Source organism: Lipophrys pholis, assembly GCF_963383615.2.
Source record: "Lipophrys pholis genome assembly, chromosome: 15".
Classification (NCBI taxonomy): Eukaryota; Metazoa; Chordata; class Actinopteri; order Blenniiformes; family Blenniidae; genus Lipophrys; species Lipophrys pholis.
Genome location: NC_137642.1, coordinates 15,878,423 through 15,896,821, shown reverse-complemented (window position 1 = coordinate 15,896,821; position 18,399 = coordinate 15,878,423). Strand labels below are relative to the sequence as shown.

The following is an 18,399-nucleotide window of genomic DNA, read 5'->3' as shown; positions in this document are numbered from 1 at the left end:
TGAACATTTACATGATTAAATATCATATAACTCTTCTTTTTTTTTTCCCCCCAGGTCCAGAGCATCATTCGATCTCAGACCAGTATGGGCATGCGACACCGCGACCGCTCCACAACAGGAAACACTCTGAAGACGGCTGGCTGCAGCTCTGCTCTCACAACATACTTCTTCGGAGAAGACTTAAAGGGAAAGCTCACCATCGGCAGCTTCCTGGAGTTTCAGAGGAAGTTGCAGCACGATGTGCTCAAGCTCGAGGTAACAGAAAGGGAAGAGTGGAGGAAGGCAGTAGTCATTCTCTGGTTTCCTACAAATCCATGCAATTGGATTAGTTGAATGTGACCTTAACGTTTATTTTTCAGTATGCTTGTGATCTTAAAAAAAACTAAGTAGGAGAAATAGTAATAATTTTACATTTCCAAAAGTAAAGAATAGATCTGATTTTGTTGAAAAGCAACAACTTGGTGACAAAAAAAAAGTGACAAATTTCTCTTGGTACCATCCAACCTTACACTCTCAGATCTTTGACAATTCAAAATGAAAACCGTCATTTGCCTCTTCAGAGCAGCAACAAGAACCGATTTGCCTTGTTGAGCAAATGGTTATACTGTTAATTAGTGTGGGCAGTGCCTTACTAATTCACTGAACCGTTATGGGCAGTGTCGTCTGAAGCTCCAAGAGTACGACTCGAAACAGCCAGAAAGCAAAACGCTATCCGCCAGATCTTAATGATGCCACAGAGCTCAGAGAGGTAAGTCCAAACAGCGGCGATAAGGCAGATGTCATTTTAAATAAGTAGGCTTATCTGTCTCTTTTTAACATGTGTTTTACTTCCCAAACTGCTCAGGCTGTAGTAGCTTAATTTTACCGAATGTTTCAACTATTTCCACAAGTGTTTGTTCATTCATTTATTTACTTCTAACTTTTGTTATACAGTGGGTTGATGCATTTTCAATCTTGCATTTCAAGACATCTTCTTCCTTCTTCTTTAAGTCGGCCTTGTATCACATTGACGATAAAGTGTGCAGAAATGTACAGATATTTCAATTACGGCAACTTTTTCCACCCCAAGGCAACCAAGAGATGTAACTCCTCAGGTGAGACCATACGACCCCTGAACCTTAAACCAGTGGGCCTCTCAGAAAAAAATGGACTTGATTGTATGACAGTCAACTTTCCTGGCCGTAACAAGACTCACCATTACAGGACAGGACATACTGTTGTCTGTGTTTCCTCTGTGTTTCAATGCATCATTACACTCGGCTCAGCTGTCCTTGTTTGGACTATATGCAACAAGAGTAAGATTTAGAGAGTGAATGGGCACAACTGAATTTGTTTAACTCCCAGTTTATTTTCACTGCCTCCACCAAGTGGAACAAATTGGTGTTTTGAGAGAAAGGAGGGAGCCTGGTGGCCGTCAAACACACTCGGATATAAATCCACTATAGCGACCTGACACAGCCAAAGAGCCACTGCCATCCTCCTGTGGAACATTATTTAAAAAAAAAAAAAAAACACATGCAGATTTAATATCAGCAACACCGGCTCCAAGCATGATTCAACTTGAAGCCTGACACCATTATTTACTGTTTCCATCTCCCCACGCCCTCCCACTCGTATTAAGTTGTTTGTCCGGCTACATAACACTCAATTTCGACCTGCTTCTCTCCTCGCCATCGCCACCAGTTTGAGAGGAACGACCCTGTGGACGGCAGAATCACCGAGAGACAGTTCGGGGGTATGCTCCTGGCCTACAGCGGGGTGCAGTCTCGTAAACTCAAGCAGATGCAGAAGGGCCTGAAGAAGATGTTTAAAGATGCACAGGTAGATAAATCCGTGTGTTTTTCACTCACACATGAACTAAAGTGACGGGTAGACTGTGGGCGTGCACTGCTCTTGATGTTGTGGTGTGAATGCTTTAACTAATTGGCCTACATTAGAGGGGATGTGACAGACGTGTGTGTGTGTGTGTGTGGGTGTGGGTGTGGGTGTGGGTGTGGGTGTGGGTGTGGGTGTGGGTGTGGGTGTGGGTGTGGGTGTGGGTGTGGGTGTGCGTGTGTGCATGAGAGAAAAGGAAGATTTGTGCTGGGACATTTTCTTTGCGGATAGAATGAGAGGCAATACTTCACCTAGAGGGAACGGTACACTCTATGACTGACGCTATCCACCTGATTGACACTTTCTCCAACTACCACTGTCTTTATTTTGTGAAGACCAAAGACAGAGGAGTCACTTCTTATCAAAAAGACACTTTTAGCACTTTTTTTTCCCCCCCTGTCCTAGCTTGTCTGTCTGTGTCTCTTCACTCTGCACTCTGTTTCAGCCTTTCCATTCTTCCTCTTCTATCATTTCCACTTACTGCAGACAGAGTCGAAGGAATTTAAAAAAGAGAAAGAAAGTTTAACCGTTTTTTTTATTTTTTATTACCACTGCCCGTTTATGGGACATGTCGAAAGAAATTCAAACGTATACTTGTTTTCCGCCATTTCTATTACATGACTTAAACTTTGCTTCTGCTCCTTCGTAATCATTGGACTTTGGTGAAATCCGACCTGCGTACTGTATTCCCCGAGCTGTTCAAGTGAAATGTGTCCCATTTAATGCATTTTTTTTTTCCCCCATAAATTTGAAGATATCACCCATCAAGTAGTTTGTTTCCATGCATGAAAGCGCCACAGATGTCAGTCTGAGCTATGATAAGGTTTGTTTGATGGTTAAATACGGCGATTAGCAGAGAAAAGAAAACGGGAAGCAGCCGTGAGGCTGTTCCTCACAGGCGAGAGGGAGAGAGAGATGATTGTGGGTGCTGCCAGAGAAGTGTCTCTCTAAGGAATTAAACTGCAGCAAGCATCCCTTATTTCTACCCCCCCCCTCCCCTGTTTACCCTCTTTTCTTCCACCCCACTCTGTCGCCGTCTCCACGTTGGCATAACCTGTAATGTAAATGAGAGAAGTGTTATTTACTGCCTGAGACCAGCTGCTCACTTTTCTTTGTAAATGAGCTCATCAGGAGCTCGGCAGCTGTGTGACTGTGGATGTGTCTGATTGTGTACGTGCCTATGTGTGCTTTACACCGTCTGTTTCCCCGTCCAGCCGTAGCACACTGTTCATCCATGTGTGTCGAGAGCTTCTGCTCACTTCCTCCTGTCATTTGTGTCACGCCGCTGAGCTGCTCCCAGATACGGCGTTGTGCTGTCTCAGCGCTTGTCACGACAGCGTTTTGCTGATTTGTCCTGGAATCGCGACGCTCCAACGGTACTGGTGGCAACTGCTGCGGCGATTTGTTCCCGGTTTTGGTTTTTCACGTTCTTGCACACATCTTGTTCAGGGCGTCACGTTCGAGGAGCTGGAAAACTTCTTCACTTTCCTGAAGAACGTGAACGACGTGGACACTGCGCTGAGTTTCTACCACATGGCCGGAGCCTCCATAGATAAAGGTACACACCCACACGTGCCCTTTTCCTCTTGACATTCTCCCGACCCCTCTAATTACTCGCCTTCAGACTTTCCTCTTGTCACTTTCATCCTCAGCCTCTCTGTTAACACTCAGATCTGCTTCCCACATCCTTTTTTTTTTTTTAGGCGGGGGGGGGGGGGGGGCCTGGCTTTGCTCCCAAAGTCTAGCTCAGCCCTTTGTCATCTGTTTGTCCATCCGTCCCCCTCCTTGAACCCTCAGGGCTGCAGAAGCATGCATATTTAAATTCAAGAAACGCCTATGAGCACATGACGGATCACTTCTAACTTACAGTGCAGGCGAGCTGATGCCCACTGACACATGCCAGCATCGTGAGCCCGCCTTCGCGAGTGGACGGTTCGGGCTGAGCCATCGTTTCCGGGCGGCTCCTTCTCTCCTTTGCACCAAGACGCTTTTCGTCTTCTCGGTGAAAGTCTCAGTGTTAACATTTCATTTCAATTTAGAGTAAAACGGTGTATCATTGCTTCAGTTTGATAAATGAATCATCAAAGTCAATGGAGGTTAGCGACGGTGTCCCAGATGTGGGAGCAAATGTGCAAAATGGGTTTGTTGAGGCAGCGGGGAGAACGAGGCAGGCAGCAGGAAATCAGAGGGAAGTATTACCATGTCTGTTTGCACAAGAAAATGAAAAGAGAGCCTTGTTAGAAGGTGGTGAGAGAACGTACATAAAATCAAAGGGCTCGTGTTTTTACCAAAAGTTCACTTCCAGTTTCAATTCAAAACCCTCAAATACCGACGTGTCCAGAGGTTTTTAAATGAGGGCCAGATTTGATCATGAGAAAGTGACTCCCAGCTCAAGTTGAAGTAGTGGTTTGTATGAGTGAAACCAGAGAGCTTTTTGCCGAGAGGTGGGGGTTTGTAATAGTGCTGTTTGATCGCTACTCAATTAACATCCTGTTAGTCCTGATAACTCTGGCAGTTAAATGAAGCTCCGCAACGGACTTAAAAGCTCCATCGTTTGTCTAATGATGATTGTGGGGGAGCGTCGTAATACTGTTGCATCTTTACAAAGACTTTTTACCGTACCCCAAAGTGAAACTATAGTGAATTCAGGACGCCAGCGATTGCTGTTGTAACAATATGCAGAATATTACACCGCGCAGCACTTGACTGCGTACAGTCCTGAGCGGGTCACTCGTCCTTTCAGTATCCATTAACGGCTTCGTTTTCACACCCTAAATGGAGTTTAATTTTGGGAGAACCTTTTGTGTGATATTTGAAACGCCACGGCTTTAAATGTCACGCAGAGTGCACGCTGCCACTCTTGCTGCCGAAGGAGGTATTTACAGTAATCACTCGGGAAGACTAATTACCAGGCATGAAATCAGTGGCTGAATTACTCATATATCCCTTTTATCGCCTTCAACACTTCTACTGAATACATCTGTCGGATCCCGATGATGAAGGTTGATTTTAATGTTTGAGCAGCACATCTTGTAGCTTTCATAGAATTCCCCCCCCCCGGTTCAACAGTCCTCTGTATGTTTTCATGTGCACATCCATTTGTTTGGACCCGGTGCTGAGCGCACAGCTTTCCTTGAAATGCTCGTTTTCCCAACACTTGCTGCTCAGTTATGACTCGTATGCGACACGTAAGTGTGTCGTGAAGGAGTATTGAAAAACATCAGGCCACTATGAGCTGCAAATGATCTGCATCCGACCGTTGTCTGGGCGCCGAGCACCTCTTTCTACTCTCCATGCCTGAAGGAACTCCCGCGTTACCGACTGCTCTCTTACATCGTTGCTTCTCCCGGTGATTTCACACCGTTCCGGGACAATTTCTCGTATGTGGGTGTCTGGTCTGGAGCGGCTCATTGTCTTTGGTGAAGGTAGAAAAGGCCACTACTGATGTTCTCAGATGTGCAATTTGACACATTTTTCTTTCTTGCCATTTTGTAGGAAGGTTTTGTTCGTTCCGGGTCCTTTTTTCCATGCCCTCCCTCCTCTTCTTTAGCCCTTTGCAGAATTATAATCAGTCATTCTTGGTGAAAACCTCACAGTCTTCATTAGATGTGAAGAGACTCTGCAGTTTGCTATTCATCCCATACAGAGATGTAGATGTACAGAAATTATATGTTACAACAAGTTAAGAACATTTCAATGAGTTAGTTTAGATTTTAGGGCACTCCTTTAAACAATAAAATGCCACATCAACAGCAGGTATATAACCGTGAACCGTCTGCGAGATGCAGGAGAATGTCGATTGTTTTTCATTTTGAAATGGACTCAGGCGAGCATGTGCTTACTTTCCCGTCTGTCTCAGTTACCATGAAGCAGGTGGCACGCACCGTGGCCAAAGTGGAGCTGTCGGATCACGTGTGCGACGTGGTGTTCGCCCTGTTCGACTGCGACGGTAAGCAGCTGACAAACTCATTAGATCTGTCCACTGTAAATATTTATGGGGAGCGAATAATACCTCCGGAGCTGGAAATCATCAATACATGCAAGTCATCTGCTCCTCTTACTCGTTCTTCCTCTATTATTTCATCATCCGCCCCTTCTGTCCCTAACCCCCCCCCACCCCCCTCTCCTTGTTTGACCTCTTCAGGGAACGGCGAGCTCAGTAATAAGGAGTTCATAGCCATTATGAAGCAGCGGCTGATGCGCGGGCTGGAGAAACCCAAGGACATGGGTTTCACCCGGCTGGTGCGCGCCATGTGGAAGTGCGCCCAGGATACCGCCTGGGACTTTGCCATGCCAAAGACATAATGAAAGACGGGGAGGCGACGTTGCGGCGACGTACGAAGATGGCGTGAGGATAAAGCGGCAAGCGGCATGAAAGGCTTTCTCCTTCAACAGGTTTCCAGAACTTTTAACAGGCAATTATTGCGCTGAACTTGTTAAAGCCGCAGCTGGGAGGCGCGTCGTCCATCATTAATGCATGTTGCTGGGATTCAAGCTATCGGTTCAGTGACTGACGCGCCTTGACGCAGTGCAGCGTGTCCTAAAAAAAAATATTATTTTTTTTAAAAAGGATTCCACTAATGTGCCACTCATGGGTATTTGTCAACATTCAGTCTTAGAATTTCCATTTAGATGAATGCAGCATTAGCGCTTAACTGTGCGACCGCTTGGCAAACACTAAAACTTAATTGTTGTGAATTTAAACACAATTTACAGCAACAGGGCAAATCAAGAGGACGATCATTCCTATTTGACCTTGAGCCGCACCAATGCTGCGTTAAGTCTGTTTCCTTCTGTCAACAGAAGGCGAGTTATCGCTTTGGTGGGACGGAGCTGAAGCCTCTAATGGCGCTGGCAGCTCTTTGCTCAGTCGGCATCTTTATTCCTGTCATTATGTCCCGTAAAAGATCTACTGTGCTTGTCTTGCTCGACCATGTACTGTTCAAAGTGTGTATTCTTCTAATTATTGCCGCTCACCAAAACACTTTATATAAGACAAACGTTTAAAGAAAGGCTCCATTAAAGATGTTTTGATAATGTAAACGTGATTAAGCCTCATTTCTGTACGAATGTGTCCTGCACCACTTGGAACGTGGATTGTTTTCCTCTCACGTTCTCATTTACAGTCTTTGAATCCTAAAAACACGGCGGTGGATTAGCAAGACTAATCTACAAAGCGCCGAGGATTTAGTTTGTTTGTGTGTAATGAAATACGGTGCAACAATTTTGTTTCTGGGGTGGGGGGGGTGGTGGAACGCGCCGCTGATCATGCTCATTGGCTTTGAGCGTGTGCCAGAGAAGGGGGAAAAAAAAAAATTATGGCAATGTGTGTGCGCGCCCAGGAGCAGTCAGCAGTTTTGTCTAATTGAAATGGACAGGATGGACAGTCCTCGGCCTCTGCTGCCCATTAAAAGATTGTCCTGCAGCCCGTCGGTGCTGCATTGGCCTGAAACGAGCTGGCTCGCTCTCTCCAGCACATATTACGACTGACAGACGGAAGTGGTGCTCAGGAGTGATCGTCAGGCAGGAGATTAGGTTGAGGGACCCGTCATCAGTATTCCTCGGCCGTGTTCGTTCCACTGCTCCAGTCTGGCATGACAATTACAACGAAGTTTGACGAATTTTCACCATTGCGTCACTGTTGTGTCAACTTCAGGACCTGCTTCGTAGCGTCCAAGAAAATAAAATGCTTAGCATCCAGCTTTGTGCAGTATTTTTTTCTTTTTTTTTTTTCTTCTGCTAATTGGATGAGCTTTCACGGATATATTTATTTATTTATGACCGTCCACCCTAAAAGGATCACCTCTTTTATAGCCTTTGCCTGCATCTTGAAGGCCCATTACAGTTGGCTCATCAGTTTTAAAAAACAAAACAAGCAAATGCGCACATTTCGAAATGCTGTAGGCATTTTTATCCCATAATTGAACAATTAATTCAAGCCATTCATCAAATTTAGTTCCAGATGTATGAAACTTCTTTAACACAACACGCACCAAGGCACTTGTTTCCAGGTCTTTTATGAAAAATCTGAAGCAAGGCCTCTGCCGGCCAACAAAACTGCAGCTCATCCATGTGAACCTCGAGCGAGCACGCTCCGTCAAACTTCTCCGCTCGCTGAGCACTGAAGCCACACTCGCTGGTTAACGGATTGTCGGAAGTCGGAGGGGGAGGGGTGGGGGAGGTGGGCGTCGGCGTTATATTTTGAGAGACCGCGAATTCCCCTCATAAGTCTCTTGATGCATAATCGGTTGATGTGTAATCACTGCTCATCATACACACGCTGGTGAAGCGCTGTCAGCCGTGTGGACAGTGTGCGTGCTCCTCTAAGTGTGCAGAGGCCCTGAAGCGCTTCGTCCACACTCACTGTTGTGGCAGTAATATTACTAACGAAACGTGTGCCATGTGAAAGCTGTGGAATAAGAAACGAGTTTATGAGCTGGAAATATTCAGTAGAATCTCTTTGTCCGCTTCCTTTTTGAAGAGATTTGGAGGATAAAGTGTGATCATAGTATAAGGGGTAAATATTAAGTGTTTTTACTTTAATAATCCTCTATAAGTTCAGATCAAGTGCAGGTGAAATGTTAGCTTTGGGAAGCAGGTGATCGTCACTGATGTGCACAGTGGAGGCCGTCCCGCTGCAGCCATGATGTCTTTCTATATTTTATAAGCTGTTGGTGAGTTCTTTGGTGGTAAAAATACCACCAGGATAATCCCAAATGGATTGTGTTCCATTCAGACCAACACGCAGCCTTGTTGTGGGAGTTCCGGTGCAGAATATCCACGACAACGGCTCTACTGCAGCATGAGGTTCAGTTGAAGATGTCACCGTCTTTTACAGCCTGCACCACCTTTTGGTGTAAACTTCACAACAGGTCCTCTCGAGTGACTTAAAATGATTTTCTTTTTTTTTTTTTTAAGCCACTAATTTCTCACGACTGCTGCTGTTCTGAACCACCCACTTTTCACTTCCACCTCTGTACCACAATTGTTGTGAGCGACGGGAGCTGCCAAAATCACTGCAGATGTGTCACTGCTGTGCTGTCAAACGCACTGATACAGCCAGAATACAAGATCCCAGAGGGGAAGCTGGTGGAGCTGTGAGTGAGTGAGAAGCTCAGTGAAACGTGATAATGAGGTCTAATGAGAAAATGCAGGTAATCATGCTCCCTAATGTTCCCCAGCCAAAGAATACATCCAAAACACTGGTGCTTTAACTCCGATAAATACAACTTAATGAGGTGATTGATTTAGTCGGAGAGAAGCATTAAATATATGTGAATATATCAATTCGACTGGTGCTGTTGAAATACAATCCGTGTGTTATATGAAGCCATTTGCAGGACAAGAAGCAGGAAGAGTGTTGCTTGGATTAAACAGACTCCCTACAACTGCCTCATGGCATCCAGGTGTCAGGTGACCCTTCACATCACATACTGTACAAACACAAGCATGAGAACGAGGACAGAGGAACCACACTGCCATCTGGTGGCCCGGATGAAAGTTTCAAAACCACTTTGCACTTGAAAGTTCCAAACTATAAATGGTCCGAGATGAGAATGAATGAATCTTTATTACGAACATTTTGAAATAGAATAAAGAAAATCAAATAAGTAAAGCTATATATGTAAAATAACTTTTTTTCTTTCAGTGGTAGCACTTTAAAATGTCCATCAATATCCTTGACAGATGTACGATGTAATAAAGGTTGCATACAGTCTGTGCAAGTTATTGAAAACACTAATATTCACATCTACAGGTGATTTAAAATCATCCGTTGGAATCAAACACGTTTTTTTTCTTGTGGGAGGAAACCTCATCGATCTTTTAACAATAATCGTCTGTCCTCTTCCAATCTCAATTATCTCATAACTATAAATACAAGGGATCAATATACAAGGAAATAAAACAGCAGTGTTGCGTAAAAACTTGATGATGCAAGTGCAGAATTTTACAAAAATATTTATTACTTTGAGACTAAACATGCCAGTTGTAAGTTTTTATCCTCTTTGTTGCTTTGCTTCTATTGCGTCCTGTTATGGTTTGTTTATGTCGCTTCATTGTTGATACCTTACATGAGATATTCTGGGAAATCACTCTTGAAGTCTTGACCTGACATGTGGAATGCATGAGTTGAATCCCTCTTGCAAGTTAAGAGACTTGAGACATAAAAACTTCACCTTTGACCAAGTACTGTAAAGCTACTCTTCTAATGACAGAAACCAGACTCGACACTTATCCAAGCAAAAAGGTGTACAAAGAGTAAAGTACTAAAGTATGTTTGATTCAAACAAGCCCACTAATGAGTTTTACTATTAGAACTAGACATTGAACCAATGTCAGCTTCTTTTACTTTGTCAGTGTGGGCTTGAGAAGCAACAGCACCATCCACTGATCTCAGTGCCATCTCCTGCACACAGGAAAAAAAAAGACAGGACTAGATAAGACACGAGAAAAGATTTCAACTTTAATCAAGTCCACAACCATTAAAAAAATTAGAGAAATTACATAGTCAGAGTATATTGAAATATTCATGGCTCTTATCTGTGAATCATAAATTCAGTATAACTCCTAAACAGAACAGGGACAAGCAGAACAAGATCTAACAGCAGGAGAAATGGGTTCTAAGAAAAAAACCCTTCACTGCACCCAAAACATGCTGAGGTCTTCAAGGTTAAACTGGAATAAAACAATAAATACACAATACAAACCTCAGCTCTACTTAATGTGTTCTAGCCATGTTGAGAAGAAGCCCCGAATATGCACCATGTCCACATTTAAATGTGACAAACAGGTGAAAACACGCCATGCGATCATTTTGTAAGGAAAAGAAAAATAGATTGATTCTTTCAAATACATAAAGAACCTGTTTGGATGGCTGTCATTATTACAGAAATTAAACTTTTATGTTAAAAAACAATGAATGAACAGTCATCTAAGACGTAGATTAGTCGAAACAAACAATGGGGCCGGTCTTGTTTACAATTAAATGGTGGCCTGCAGCCACCTAGTGGCTATAACTGGTATTGTCACATGGTGTTGATTAGTTTTCCTGCTTCACTCCAGTGCTGTTAACCCACCAAAGACCAAGCACAGGGTTTGTTTTCTTCTCAGTTTGTCACTGCAGGATGCCGATGGTAGAGGACCTGTTTAGAGGAGGAAAGACGGCTCGTAGTCCTGATCACAGCTCCAGCACAGTTCATGGGGGTGGGACGAGGTGGCGAGGGTCTCAGTCGCTGTCAAACCTAATGGAATTGACTGAAGTGGAGATGGCTCCTCCGCAGTAGCTTCCCCTCTTCTTCTTAGTTTTCTCGTGACGGAACGATTTGCCTTTTGTGAACCTGAGCACATTGTTTGCTTTCTGGCCCCAGTCGCCGTTCGCTCCGATCTGGAAGGCAAGCAGGCGACTTGTTAGGACAAAGTCACCGAGTCAATCTGAAGGTCCAGACGTGGAAGAGAAGATCACGGAACTCACCTTGGCGTCAAACGAGTTGTCTGCTAGACGGGGATCCACCTCGACTTTTTCCTCATGTATTCTGCGGAACGGCACGTTTGACTGAAAGACAGCAAAGCCATCACTGACACACGCTTCGACTTTTCCTGTGTTGGTAATCAATGAACTAGTGACAGTGGGATAGACTGAATGAAACACGTGAACAGAAATAGTCGAGTCACTAAAAATAAGAATCACAGTGCATCATCGTCACGCAGCGACAAAACTCCTCTTCTCATAACATTCAGTTTCACATCCAGACCCCATGAAGTAGAGATGAATGCCCAGTTTCATTTCCTGCTCCAAAAAAAATAAAAATAAAAATAAGAGCTTAATATAAATGTCGGTGTTTTGCACAGGATCCAATCTGGTTTTAAACTCGTCTGTTAGGAAGTGGAGTTGAGCTCAATCCAAACCAGGAGATCTGTGTTGGAAGGCTTCATTCATTGAAACTACGTTCCAGTCTTCTGCAGCTTTTACCTTCTTGTTGGCTTTGGGGAAGGTCTGTGGCGTGGTCTTTGCCTTCTTATTCTGGGGCGTCTTCACATCCGTCTCATCTTCTTCACTTCCTGATGAATCTTCGTCCTGTTTGTTCTTGCCATTGGTAACTGTGCGAGTCAGTAAAAAATGAGATCAGATGGCAGACCGTCAGTTGTTGGTTTTACCTGCGTGATTAAGCTGTACGTGAGCGCGGAGCGTCGATGAGCTGTGGGGTCAGATCATCCTTTGAGAGGACAGAGGACCCTCTGCCTCATTGGTCGACTGGTGCAGCACTTCAACTGCTCGCTATGAGCTAACCAGGCTAAACCACACCAACTTTGGGAAAGTCGAAGACCCTGACGCTTTCCCTCGTAAGGTCTCATGATTGGGCCGTGTGATTACACCATTTCAGAATCCTTTACATACTAGGGATAAAAACACAACTTTTCAGTTTAAGACGTACCTTTGGCTGCAGGCGTGCTGGGTGCGGTGGCTGCTTTACGTGGGGCTTCCTCTTCCTCTGATGAACTCTCCTCAGAGCTGCTGCTCTCCTTAGCTTTAGCTGCCGGGGTCTTCTTGACTGCTGCAGCAGGTTTTACAGCACTTTTACTGGCCTCTTCTTCCTCGTCAGAGCTGCTGTCACTGGACGACGACTCTGCTGCCTTTGCTGCCGGGGTCCTTTTGGGAGTCGCTGCCGGGGTCGTTTTGGGAGTCGCTGCTTTGCCGTTTGCGACTGCGGGCTTCGCAGGGGTTTTCTCCGCCTCTGAATCTGAGCTGTCCGACGACTCGGAGCTGCTCTCCTTGGCCTTTTTTGTTGGAGCTGCAGCTGCCTTTTTGGCTGCAGGCTTGGAGGCTGGCACCGCCTTCTTGGGCTCCTCTTCCTCGTCACTGGAGCTGTCTTCACTGGATTCTGCAGGAGCTTTGCTGGCAGCAGCGGCTGCAGGCTTTGTGGCGGCTGCTGCTGGTTTCTTGGTGGCAGGCTTGGCAGCAGGCTTGGCAGCCTCCTCTTCGGAGTCCGAGCTGTCGGATTCGGAGCTGCTCTCTGCCGCTGCCGGGGGCTTGGCGGGGGTCGTCGCAGGCTTTGAAGCTGGGGTGGTTGGTTTAGCTGCAGGTTTCGCTTTCACCGGTTCTTCATCCTCAGAGGAGGACTCAGAGCTGCTCTCTGCTGCAGCAGCAGCTTTTCCTGCAGGTGTTACAGGCTTTGAGGCCGGGGTGACCGCTTTAACCACAGCAGCTTTAGCCTTCGCTGGCTCCTCATCTTCAGATGAAGAGTCGGACTCTGAGCTGCTTTGGGCTGCGGTGGCAGGTTTGGCTGCAGGTTTGGCAGCCTTCGATGCTGGAGTGGCAGCCTTCGATGCTGGAGTCGCAGCTTTGGATGTAGGAGTCCCAGGCTTGGAAGCTGGCTTTGCGGCTGCCTTCGCTGGCTCTTCATCTTCCGAGGAAGAGTCGGAATCTGAACTGCTCGCTGCTGCTGCAGCAGGTTTAGCCGCAGGAGTGGCAGCCTTTGACGCTGGAGTGGCCGGTTTAGCTGCTGCCTTGGATTTTGCTGGCTCTTCGTCCTCTGAAGAAGAGTCAGAATCTGAGCTGCTTTCAGCAGCAGCTTTAGCTGCAGGGGTAGCAGGTTTTGAAGCCGGAGTTGCAGCTTTAGCTGCAGGGGTAGCAGGTTTTGAAGCCGGAGTTGCAGCTTTAGCTGCAGGGGTAGCCGGCTTGGATGCTGGGGTAGCAGGTTTAGCTGCTGGCTTGGCCTTCGCTGGCTCTTCATCCTCAGAAGAAGAGTCTTCCTCAGAGCTGCTTTCTGCTGCGGGAGGCTTTGAGACAGGAGCAGCAGCCTTCGAAGCTGGCGTGGCTTTTTTAGCTGCAGGTTTTGCTTTAGCGGGCTCTTCGTCGTCATCAGAAGAGTCTTCCTCAGAGCTGCTCTCTGCTGCCTTTGTGGGGGGCTTTGGGGCAGAAACTGCTGCAGGAGGGGCTGTTTTAGTCTTCACGGGGGTTTTTGCTGGAGCCTCATCTTCTGAGCTGCTGTCTGAATATGTAAACAGAAAAGAGGAATTCAAACAAGATTCACAGACGGAAGAAAAGTCAATCTAACATGTAGTACACACCATCTACCTGTAGTGTCTCTTACCTGAACTTGAAGACTCGTCTTTCTTAGCGGGGGTCGTTTTAGCTGGGGTCGTTTTAGCAGGTGCAGCTTTCGCTGGAGGCTTTTTCACGGGCTCCTCCTCCTCTGAGCTGGACTCCTCAGAGGAGTCCTCTTTGGCAGCAGTGGCGGGTTTAGCTGGAGCAGCCTTGGCAACAGCCACCTTCACTGCTGGTTTCTTCACCTCCTCTTCCTCCTCTGAACTCGAGTCCTCATCTGAATCGTCTTCTTTAGCAGGCGCTGCTTTCCTTGGGGCCGGTTTGACTGGAGCAGCTTTAGCTGAATTGGATTGGGGCTTCTTGGCTGCAGCTTTCTGGATTGAAACTGGAGGGGGAACCGCACTGTACGCTCCTGGTGAGAGAAATGTCTCTGATCAGGTGCGTCCTAAATTGTCTCAGGGCAAAGTCATAATAAAGGCTTGAACGAAGAAACGTGAACGGTGTTTAGGGGCCTTTCTGTATACCGTATTTTCACGACTATAAGGCGCACATAAAAGTCTTAGATTTTCTTCAAAATGTGCAGTGCGCCCTATGTGTGTGTTGTTGTTGTAAAGCGGACGTAGTAGTGAACACCATGAGAACGTTAAAGGGGGAAGTGTGGGCGTGGATTGTATATAAATGAACGGGTATGTGCGTTATGCAGAACATCGTTGTTTTGACAACCCTGAAAATGGCGAAGAGACACGCTTATGAAGCAGTTTAAACTGAAGGCCATCAGCTACGCGGAGGAACATGGAAATCGAGCAGCCGCGAGAGAATTTAAGATTAATGAATCGATGGTTCGCAAGTGGAGGAAGCTGGAAAACGAGCTCCGACAGGTGAAGAAGACGCAGCTGAGTTTCCGCGGACATAAGGCGAGGTGGCCCGAGTTGGAGGAAAGACTCGAGCAGTGGATCATCGCACAAAGAACGAGTGGGAGAAGCGTTTCGACGGTCACCATTCGACTAAAAGCAGTAACGCTAGCAGAAGAAATGAAAATTGAACATTTCCGCTGGACATCGGTGTGAACCGGCCGTTCAAAGTAAGGCTGCGAGCGGCGTGGGAGCGATGGATGACCGATGGAGACCACAGTTTCACTAAGAGTGGAAGGCAGCGCCGGGCGAGTTACGCCACAATTTGCAAATGGATCGTAGATGCTTGGGCTAGCGTGTCTGCTGGCACTGTTGTTCGAGCTTTCGCAAAAGCCGGCATCATTTCCAAGGAGCCGCACGGCACGGAAAGTGACTCTGACAGTGAAGAAAATGAACCTGGTATGTTTGATGGAGATTTAGCGCAGCTGTTCAATTCAGAAACAGAGGACGAGGAGTTCGATCGGTTTGATTGATGACGATTACAGGTAAAAAAAATTTTAGTACTTTGTAATCAATACTTAAATAAAGCACAACCAAACTCAGTTTTGCTCCCGCTCTATTTTTAAATACGCACACTTGTATGCTTGTGTGCGTGTGTTGTTGTAATGCGGACACCATGAGAACGTTAAAGGGGGAAGTGTGGGCATGGAACCCGCGCCCTATGAGCAGGTGCGCCTTATGTGTGTGTTAAATGCAGTAATGGCACACATAACTGAGACTGCGCCTTTTAGTACGGTGCGCCTTTTGGTCGTGAAAATACGGTAGTTTACATCAGGGGTGGGCCCTCCTGGTCCTCGAGGGCCGCCGTCCTGCACGGTTTCTACGTGTCCTCACATCAAGACCGCTGACAGCAATTATTGGCTCGTTATCAAGCTTTCTGCAGAGCCTCATCATGACAACTCAGGTGTGTTTGAGCAGGGAGACATGGAAAACATGCAGGACAGCGGCCCTCAAGGACCAGGAATGCCCACCCCTGGTTTAGATGTTTTCTCTGTGCTTGTATGGGTTTTCTCTGAAGTCCTCGCGGTCCAAAGACCTAAACTGCCTCTAGCTCTCTGTGTGTATGTGATTTAACAGCACTCCTCCAATAAAGTGAAGAAAAAAAAAAAAAGCTTTTCCAATCGATCGTTGTAAACTGGCCTGACTATCTCTCTGTATTTACCTTGTGACGAAAATATGACTTCTGAGAATCTCTCCAGTTTCATAAAGCAATTATTTTAAATTGCCAAGATTTGAATGCCTCCCTCAATCCCCACTAACTACCATGCAACCCTGTCTGCAACTACAATTTTTGTCAGGCACCTTGTATGATGACAATACAGACATTTAAACCCTATCAGATTAAATTTGACTTGTGTAACACTATTTACAGATTTGCAGGGGAACAACTCCGAAAATCTCATGAACTATGCAATAATGCTCGACATATGTGACTAGAGTCACGTAGAGGCCCGCTTGGGTTCACTTTTAATCAGATTTGCAAATGCTAGCACTACAATGATGGAATGACATTTCCAGCTGTTAGAGTAGCAGAATCCACATGAGAATGAGAGATCTGCACATTTCTAATGAACCTCAAAACAAAATAGGCTCAAACCTGTTTTGGGTTTTTTGCTGGGAGGGGCTTCTTCTTCAGATGAAGAGTCTTCTGAGCTGGAGTCCCCAGCAGCAGCAGCAGCAGCAGCAGCCTTCTTTACTGGAGCAGGCTTCACTGGAGCCTAGCAGGAAACAGAAAGCATTCACAATCTGCTGCATACAAGACTAACTTTGTGTTGTCCTAATAGTCTACAGTCAAGAACTAGAGGGAAACCGTAAAAGATTACCTTTGCCTTTTGTTCATCTTCAGAATCTGAAGAGCTGTCTTCACTGCTGCTCTCCTGCTTCTTCTGAGACGCCACTTTGGCAGGGGCGGCCGCTTTAGGTGCTGTGACTGCAGCAGCTTTAGCCTCTGTTATCGGGAAGGTAATTGCAGTTATTTAATAAATAAGAACTTGATATATTCAGAAATGACGCAAGGTGCAGGCGGGGTTTTTTTTTGGGGGGGGGGGGGGGGTTCTGATGAACTCACTGGGAGCAGGAGCCTTAGCTGGCTTTTCATCCTCAGAGTCTGACTCTTCACTGCTTGAGCTGCTGTCTTTCTTCCTCGTGCTGCCTGCAGCAGCAGCAGCAGCAGCAGCTTGCTTCACAGGAGCCTAGATGCAGAAGAAACAACCCTTTAACAAACGCAGTGCAAGCAAATGATCTGGAACTGCGTTTAATGCTCATGTTTCCACTCACCTTTGCAGCAGGCTTTGCAGGCGCTTTCTCCTCTTCAGAGTCACTCGAGTCTTCACTGCTGCTGGATGCTGCTTTTGCAGGAGCTTTTGCAGGGGCTTTTGCAGGGGCTTTGCTGGCTGTAACGACAGTGGATAAGTTCAATCTAACAGCGAGTGATATGCCATTTCAGGCAGATTGTTCAGTTTTATGAAGCATTACCTGCAGGAGTAGATGGAGGTTTCTTAGCTGCAGGTTCCTCGTCTTCGCTGCTCGACTCTTCACTGCTGGAGCTCTCTGCACTGGGTTTAGACTTCTTGGCTGAAGGGCCATTGGAAGCTTCAGGGGTGGAAGCAGTTTTGCGCTTCTTAGACTCAGGGGACCTAATCAAGACCAAGTACATTTCATTGAAGTTGGACAGCTTGAAACATCATCTCATACCACACTTACAAACCCTCGCGGAAATAACTTCAGGAAAATACTCTAAAGTCTGAAGACTTATCAAATCACGATTTTAAAGCTGTGATCAAGAATCAGGGAAGACGACAAAAAGGGGTCACTTAAACAAACCTGACAAGTATTTTATGGCAGTTGCTTTTTTCTTACATACTCAGGACCTTCCAGAAACTGGACACTCGTTTAAAGTTTATAGGAGAATTAGAGAAGCTGCTTACTTGACCCAGAAGTTGTAAATGTTGAGGAGGCTTTCGTCGTTTGCATCTTGAGGTTTCTGTAAAGAAACACGAGTTAAAACAACCTTGTCAGGTTTATAGCTTCCATTGACAAAAGCTTCTGAAAACACACGGAGCACAGGAAAAATAAAAGAAGTTATCTTCGGGCGAGTTCCACGTGCTAACCCCAGCGGGGGCTGTACAATATGTACGTTATTTACCCTCGCGTAACTACGTGTCACCGCGTCCAGCCACAGAGCACGCGACGGAGAGCGAGGTACTTACGACTTTGGTCTGTTTCATGAACTGCGTCGCCGCTTTTGAGAACTTGTTCTCCAGCAGAAAGGAATAAACGCATTTATAAAGATCGCTCGGTACCGACTTTTGCGCCGCCATCTTCACCACGCGCGACCCAGAAGGAAGTCCGTCACACGTGAACATGTGTGCGACCGCATTTAGATGACGTCGGGATGTTCTTAACGTGAGATGGTATACTCCGTTTGAAACAGAAAACATGCAAACATGCTGAAGTCTACTTTGTTGTTTTAGGTGTTTTTTTTCACTTTATTGATGGGTTCCTGTTCATTAAAGGCGATTTCAACTAAACTGAATGATAGCATTGTGTGATAACTGGGGTAATTGT

The 18,399-nt window shown here is 46.0% G+C and overlaps 2 protein-coding genes across 3 annotated transcripts in view; one reads left to right on the top strand and one right to left on the bottom strand.

Annotated features, from left to right (window-relative positions):
- The window catches only part of micu1 (mitochondrial calcium uptake 1), a 31,121-nt gene extending 23,547 nt beyond the window's left edge, over nt 1-7,574 (top strand). Inside the window, exons 8-12 of the mRNA XM_080481292.1 lie at nt 55-255; nt 1,684-1,821; nt 3,325-3,433; nt 5,735-5,824; nt 6,020-7,574. Of these exons, the coding sequence (XP_080337418.1) occupies nt 55-255; nt 1,684-1,821; nt 3,325-3,433; nt 5,735-5,824; nt 6,020-6,180 (699 nt within the window). The 3' untranslated portion in view covers nt 6,181-7,574. The remainder of the gene's footprint in view (nt 1-54; nt 256-1,683; nt 1,822-3,324; nt 3,434-5,734; nt 5,825-6,019) is intronic.
- A 2,745-nt stretch (nt 7,575-10,319) lies between these two features.
- On the bottom strand, nt 10,320-18,181 carry nolc1 (nucleolar and coiled-body phosphoprotein 1). Of its 2 annotated transcripts, XM_080481660.1 has the most exons (12): nt 18,042-18,181; nt 17,760-17,815; nt 17,308-17,468; nt 17,110-17,225; nt 16,901-17,024; nt 16,656-16,780; nt 16,430-16,550; nt 13,968-14,333; nt 12,309-13,865; nt 11,846-11,973; nt 11,348-11,428; nt 10,320-11,260 (listed from the first exon to the last, which is right to left on the bottom strand). In XM_080481660.1, exons 1-12 carry the CDS (start codon nt 18,150-18,152, stop codon nt 11,102-11,104), a joined length of 3,105 nt encoding a protein of 1,034 aa, XP_080337786.1. In that variant the 5' UTR covers nt 18,153-18,181; the 3' UTR covers nt 10,320-11,101. The 2 variants fall into 2 exon arrangements, 1 of the variants encoding a protein (XP_080337786.1); XR_013936032.1 differs by lacking the exon at nt 11,846-11,973.
- Between the last annotated feature and the right edge of the window lie 218 nt (nt 18,182-18,399).